General features: G+C 36.7%; 1 protein-coding gene across 1 annotated transcript in view; it reads left to right on the top strand.

The window, feature by feature from the left end:
* Positions 1-5,836, top strand: part of LOC125353670 — a gene marked incomplete at its 5' end in the record, with an annotated part of 258,574 nt that extends 252,738 nt beyond the window's left edge. Inside the window, one exon of the mRNA XM_048349341.1 lies at positions 5,699-5,836. Within this exon, the coding sequence (XP_048205298.1) occupies positions 5,699-5,836 (138 nt within the window). The remainder of the gene's footprint in view (positions 1-5,698) is intronic.
* Positions 5,837-7,947: the final 2,111 nt, after the last annotated feature.

Raw genomic sequence — 7,947 nt, forward strand, 5'->3', positions numbered from 1 at the left:
CGTCAAGTGTTGTATTGCTTCTTGCTCTATTTTGGAAATCTACAGTTTTCACCTAAATGGAAGGGACTCTTTGACCCTTCTTGGAGATTTCTGTGGTTTGAGTGTAGGAGGAAGGCTTCCACTTTGTTTCAGAGCTGCATGGGTCTCATGTGGCCTCCAAAATTTGGTGAATTGGGACTATGGAACACAGGAATCCTGTGAAGAGTGAAAAGGAAATCCAGATTTCCTTCCAGAATGTTCTTTCTGTTTAATCCTTCCTTTGCATGTCTTTGGTCATGATCATAATAATTTTGACTGAATCTTTACCCATATTATGTATTTCTGGTATGTGAATGTGACCCGCCCCACTGACTCCATTGTAAATAATAATCAATTTAATATTTCCAGTGTGAAAGTTGAGGATACATCTCCCCTTATTTGAAAAGCTTCTTTCCTAAGCTCTGCTTTAGTCAGAAGAGTTCTAAGAAATTCAGATACTTTTTTTTAATACCCAAGAGATATAAACAAAGAGGATCAGACCTTCTTTAAACACAAGACAGAAGGAGTTGAGATGTGCCATGACATTTTCAGTCACCATGTCACCAACAGACACTAGCTCTGTATGACCCAAAGATCTTTGTCCCTGTAGGCGTCACTGCCTCATCAGTTGGCAGTGTCTGTGTTTGCATATCACTGGTTCACAATCATAAAATTGAAAATAAACACTGCCATGACAAAATCCTGAGTCAGGTTCTTGGTGGCTTTAGCCTTGGTCACATGGTGTCCCAGACCCAGTTTTTCTGGCTACAAAGCTGATTCTGACAATTTTTACCCATTTTCACCATTGTTATGTTTGCAGAGGAGCAGAATTCAGAGTTCTTTACTGTAATTTTCATTGATGGCGCATCTTATTTCTTAAAGGCAGCTTAAAGGAATTTGAAAAGTATAGCTCTATATGAAGTGTATGTATGTGGGCAATGTATATATGCATGTATGTGTATATGTACATATATGAGATGTATATATATGTGACATAAAATATGCATACACATGCACTTGTATGTGCATATTCAAATCATTCTCAGAAATATGATTTAATTATTCCTGCAGTGAGTGAAAAGTTTCCCCAGCGTTTTGACACTGTAATTGATCATGTACACACACAGTTTCTTTCAGTATCTTTCTTGGATAATGCTATGTTTGAAATGTGAAACTGCACGGACTTCATGGTTCACTGTCTTTTTCTGCTGTTATAAGGTACCAGCTAATTTTCACCCTTGATATTTTTATAGTATGGCACATTAAGTAGTTTGTTCTAGATCGAACTTGTTTGGAATGTCTGTCTGGCAACAATTCTTCCCCTTAATCAATGTGGTCAATAGTAATAAGTGGAACTATAATATTACCAGCTTATATTCCAGAACACATGGAAACAATTAACTATATAGATTAAAAATGTAAAATAGTCTAAGATCTCTTTATAATCACTTTGCAGCAATTGGAAAGTGTACAGAGTTAACATAGAAGTAACTGCAAGTAGGTTTCTTTAGCAGTTGACATAGGACTGGTTAAAATTTTATTCTTTTTTTACTCAAACTGCTAGGTCACAATCTTTGTGTTAGGCAAACTCCTAGGTCTTCCAATTTGCCTATTTAGACTTCCCATAGCTGAGACAGCATGTATACACTACCATATCCAGTTCTTCATTGAGAAGGAATCTCATAAACTTTTCTGCCTAGGTTGGCCTCAAACTGTGATCCTCCTAATCTCCGCCTCCCAGGTGTCAGCCACCATTGTTAGCTTAGGATGCATGTTTGATATTGTGTGCTCGCAACTTTGACAAGGACAAGAAAGTAACTATCATTAAAGAGGTAAAGTAAGAAAGCCAGGGTAACCCAGAAGACCACATGACCCTGATGGTGCAAATCGGAGTAAATGAATGCTTTCAGATAATTAATCAAGATGATTATGAGGGCTTTCTTCTGTTTATTCCAGCCCTCAATTTCCTTCCTTCCAAACACTTTTTCCTGAAGGAATTTGCATTAATAAAACCAAACAAGAAGACATCCCAATAATTAATATCCTAGAAAATGTAGTGACTAAAGTTGTTAGTCTAACATTAATTGTCAACTGCAAAGAAATATTGTAAATCATAGAGAATTTAGGAGTGACCTTGTCATTTTGAATTAATAATTCTATTTTAGATAAATTGCCATCAAATTTGACATCTACTATGTGTATTCCAAGAGTACAGAGAGGAATTGGCACAATGGAGCTAAGTGCAGAGGTATCTTGAAAGTTGTGGAAAAGCTCTAGAATTCTAATTCTGGCTTATGTTTTTGGGTATTCTGGATAAGAAAAAAAAAAGAGCTTATATTTGCACCTCATAGAATGCCATGGTAGACAGAATGCTTCACAACAAACTTAGAATTTAAAGACTCAGAAACAAGGATGGGAAAAGGGATTATAATGAGGAATAACAGATATTTAAAAGAATAATATAGAAGCAAGTGAGGGAAAAATTCTATAGTTCAAGGAGCCTGAGGAAAACAGGAAAAATCGCAGTCTAACTGTATCTCTTTTCTCAACATCTCTTAGTTACAAGCGACAGGCACCTAGAGTATTTCTACTTAAATATGATAGGTGGTTATTAGCTCAAAGAGAAATGAATTATCACAGTTAGTCTTACGGAAATGATAAATGAAAAATAGAACAGAAAATCATAGAATCTTTTCTCCTCTTACCTATGTGTTGGTTTCATTCTCAAAGTGCTTTTACTCATCAACAGCAACTATTACCAGAATCAAAAGACAATTCACAGAATGGTAGAAAATCTCTTGCAGCCAGCCAGGCAGTGAACTATAGCCAGGATATACAAAGAGCTCCAAAAGCTAAATATCACGTGGATAAATAATCCAATTATAAATGGGTAAACAAACTGAACAGAAAGTTCTCAGAAGAAGAAAAAACAAAATAAGAATGCATGAATAAGTGGTCAGCATGCTTAGCCACATAGGAAACTCACATCAAAGTTGCCTTCATATCCCATCTTCCCTGTCAGAATGGCAACCACCAAAAAACCAAATAGCAAATACTGGAGAGGATGAGCAGGGAGAAGGGGGTGGGAATGTAAACTACAGCCACCACACTGAACATCAATCAGTATTGTGTATCCTTAAAATACTAAATGCAGGTCTATCTTATTACACCATCACACCATACCACTCTTGGGCACATGAATTATTACACAAGAAAGATAACTGCATACCCATGTTTATTGCTGCTCTGTTTACAGTGGCCAAACTTTAGAATCAGACTAAGCACCTAACAACTAATGACTAGATAATGAAAATATGCTGACTATATATCATGGACTATTACTCAGTCATAAAGGAAAATAAACGTATGTTATTTGAAAGAAAATAAATGGAATGGAAGATAATCATGTTGAGTGAGATAACCAGGCTCAAATGGCCACATATAGCATGTTCTCTCTCATTTGTGAAACCTAGACATACAACAAGGGAGATAATGATAATTAATAATAATAATCGAGCATGAGTTTAAAATAGGATTTTGCTGGGGGACAAGGGAAATCAGTTATGAGGGGGATCAAGTAAAGAATACTGGGGTAATGGTGTTCAAAAACAAATGTAATCCTTACCTTACTTATGTAACTGTAACTCCCCTGTTCACCACCTTTTCAATAAAGATTTTTTTAAAAAAGAAAAAAATAATGAGTTAAGAGAAAAGAACTACTATGTGTGTGTATATGTATGTGTATATATAGTGTATATATGTGTATGTATACACATACACACATAATGAAACCCAACACTTTGAAAAAGGGAGAAGAGAATACAAATATAGAGGAGGGGAATGAACTTGTTCAAAGTACATTATATGCAAATATATCATTATCATAATGAAAACACCTTGTGGTATCAACATATGGTAATTCATAAAAGAAAAAGGAAAAAAAACTGTTTACTTAATATTTCTCAGTGTTTTCCTGGTGCTGTTGCATCATTCCAGGCTTTTATTATTCCTACTGCTCACTCTCTTGGAAGGAGGTTTCCTTCACCCTCTACCCTTCTCTCCACTTGCCCACCCTGGAGAGAAGCTTTATGATTGGCTATCTGTATGATTTATGGGCTCATTAGGAAATGGAAGAGTAGTTCTAGAAAGAGAAAATGGATTCTGTAACCAAAGAAGAAGTTGTCTCATAAGCATATGCCTTGGTTGCTATCCAGAGGAATTTATTCAGTTCACAATTTATATGTAGATATGGCTCTCTGCCTTTCTCACGTGGATGGCTTCCAGTTCAGGAGGTCAAGTTCTGGGGGAAAGCCAGTCTTCAGCTGAATGTTTAGAAATGTTAGATATCTTCAAGATGTGGGGGGCATATGAAGTCAGCAGAATTGGTGATTATTATAACCAGGCGAAGGATAAACTGTGTGGGACAAGTGAAACAGGATGTTGGCTGGCTGTGAGTTGTGTTCCAGGATAATTAGTCTATGCAGAAACATCTCTAGGGACAATGAGTTCCTATTAAAAAGAATGTTATCCTCTGTGTTTGTCATTGAAAGTTTTCCTTCTCTATGCATTCCATTAAACAAGAGTTTCTAAGTACAATACACAGGGTTCCAGCCTTGTTTTGAATTCTGCGGTTTGGGTTCCAGTAAAATCAGGGATGAAAAAAATCACTTTTCTGATGTATTTCCATTGTTTATAATAACCCTGTGCTTTGTATTACTAAATATCTAGTACTAGTACTTTATATTCTTTTGATTTTTTTTTTTTGGCAGTCCTGGGGCTTGAACTCGGGCCCTGAGTACTGTCCCTGGCTTCTTTTTGCTCAAGGCTAGCACTCTACCATTTGAGCCACAGCACCACTTCTGGCTTTTTCTATATATGTGTTGCTGAGGAATCAAACCCAGGGCTTCATGTATATGAGGCAAGCATGCTAACACTAGGCCATATTCCAAGTCCCTACTTTATATTTTTGATAAGATTATTGTATTATCATAAAGGTCTCTACTGGAACTAAACCCTGATGCCTAAATTAAAAGTTTCTTAGGAGATTAGGAGGATCATGTCCTTTCAGGGCATATTTCAGCTGCTATTTTACCCCCAGGGCCCTGGGGATAAGAAAAAAATAACAAGAGCCCAATAGCTATACCCTTATGATCACATAAGATGATGCTAAGTGAAATGAACTCCATTTTATGGAAATGATTGTTATATCACAGTTGTAACTACTTTCAACATCCCATGTGTATCTGTAGTTTATACTGTTGATGATGTTCTTGTATCACCTTCTTGGATTGTATCTACACTATCTCTGTAATCTTATCTGAGTATATTGGAAACCGTGTATACTGGTATTAGAATTAGGAAATTGAGAGGGAATACCAAAATTGAGAGACAAAGGGTAAACTAAGAGAAACAACAACAAAAGCAATACTTGCAAAACTGTATGGTGTAAGCGAACTGAACACCTCAGGGGGGGAAAGGGGGAGGGGGGAGGGGTTATGAGGGACAAGGTAACAAACAGTACAAGAAATGTATCCAATGCCTAACGTATGAAACTGTAACCTCTCTGTACAACAGTTTTATAATAAAAAAAGAAAAAAATAACATACTTTGGCACTCCATCTAAGTATTTTTTTGCAAAATATAGTGCTATAATGTGTGTTCATTTTCTACCATTTTCCAGGTTTTTGGAGACATCAGTGCCTTGAAGATGGTCCCCAGTGACGTGATCACAGCCATTGAGCAGCACCTGAGTGAGATAGACACCACATGGGGAGGCTCCTTGGGTACTCACTCAAGAGAAACCCAAAGGGTCCGGTAAGATTAAAAGGTGATTTAAACTTTGATTGATGGGTATATGCTGTGCATCTGTGAAGTAGGGGGCAGTAAATGGCACTTTCTTCTTGCTTTCTTTGTACTCTATCATGGACACAAGTCACTGTGAGAAGACTAAATTCACCTTTATCTTGGGACTACATGCCCCCTTAAGATGAGAAGGAAGATTGACAAAGGTTAAAGAGAAATGGCATTGGGATTCTACAAGGAACAGGCAGTGGGTGGCTCCTTTGATCTCCTTTCCAAGAGTTGAAGGAAATACAACCAAAGCTTAAATCTGGGCCCACCCCATTGGGGCCTGGTTGTGAACATCTTAAGACACAAAGCATGTACTTGGCGAACTAGTTTGCTTGAGTGGCGCGATTTTTATTACAATGATTTGAATTTTTCCGTCTTTCCTCTTGAAATTCCTTCTAAGGGAAAAATGTGAATTTTCCAGTCAAAGAAAGAGAGGAAAGGGTTTGGTTTTTTTCTTTTTAAATCTTGGTCATATCTCCTAGGCATTATTTCTTGTATGTGAAAACAAAACAATGACAAAAGCATGTCCCAGCAGAACATTCATCATCTGGGAACAGAGAACTTTTAAAAATGCTTCATTCTGTAAACACAACTTAGCGCTAGGTACTTTGGGGAAGCTCAGTAATACTTGCCTTTGGAGCTAGTTGCGCATGCCTAGCTATCCAGGAGGCTGCGATCTCAGGACTAAGGTTCAGAGCCAGCCTGGGCAGACACATCTGCAAGATCCTTATCTCCATGTAGTCAGAAGAAAGCCAGAAGTGGCAAGTTCCAGCCTTAAGTGAAAAAGCCAAATGAGAGTTTGAGACTCTGAGTTCAAGCCCCCGTACAGACACAAACACACTGTGTTCATAAAGGAAGTCAAACAAACCAAAATGAATGAAGCCGGATACATTACAACTCATTCAAGGATAACGGTGTATCAACACAAAATATTATGAAAAGGAATAAAGTTATAGCAGCATGCAGATTTGTGCATCTTCAATCATATTTCATCTGATTTTTAGGTCATTGATAAATCAAGTTTGGTCAGAAAAGTGTTATGGTAAATCTTCCCAAAGATTCCATTTTTTAACTGAATTAATAGAAATACCTGCCAATTTTGTAGGCCTAGTGTGTCTCTTTATATTTTGGTCAGTAAAATTGAAGACCAGTGAGGGCAGGGGATTGTTTTCTGCTTTATTTATGATTACTTTTCCAATTCTTAGTAGTGTATTTCGAACAAATAGTTGCTCAGTAAGTTTTGTGTGGTGCAGAATCAGTCAGTACATCAAATTTTAGTTAAATGTATGCTTAATGAACTATATGAGATTGAATTGAAAGAGTAAAAGAGAGATTATTAATCCATGAATTTTTATTATTTTTCCTTTCATGTTTCCTTTAGGAAATTGGTGGCCTCAATAGAAGAAAACACATAATTAAGATTGGCAATATTTTCTTCCCCCTGAAGGATGCCCAGGGATGCAACTGTATTTCTTAATCAAAGGCATATGCTAGTACATAATTGCAAAACATGAATATTTCAGTATTTTAAAGTTTAAATTTGTAGAGGTTTTGTGGCCGGTCTTGCTTTATGTTTATTTGTTTCTTTTGCCACTGAGCTTATCTTTGCTGAACATTAAGAAGTGAGTAATAGGTTCAACATTAGAATTTGTCTAAACCTTTATAATTCCCTATATTGGCACTGATAAGTGTTGGGTGGAGATTTGCTTACAATTTTGTCACGATTATTCACTTCCTTACTGGAAGGAACTTTTCTGATTTTCCTGGGCTCAGTGCTATCTATAACCCAGAGCAACTCTGAAATGATGTGGAATGCCATAGATCTGAATTCAATAAGCACTACACTTTAATCAGCACTGAGAAAATTAAATTAATTTTGCCTTTTAAATGTTGAATATTTATGTGTGGTAAGAAAAATAGAGAAGGAAAGCAAAGGTAGGTCCGTATTCTTATAATCAATTCCTCCTTAGGCACTGCAAATAATAAATTCCTGGTTATAGAGACAGAAGAGCAGGCTTAAAAGCATACTCTGCAAAGAAGTACATTCTAACATGATACATGTTAGTGCCATGTCCTTTT

Source organism: Perognathus longimembris, chromosome 6 (genome assembly GCF_023159225.1).
Source record: "Perognathus longimembris pacificus isolate PPM17 chromosome 6, ASM2315922v1, whole genome shotgun sequence".
Classification (NCBI taxonomy): Eukaryota; Metazoa; Chordata; class Mammalia; order Rodentia; family Heteromyidae; genus Perognathus; species Perognathus longimembris.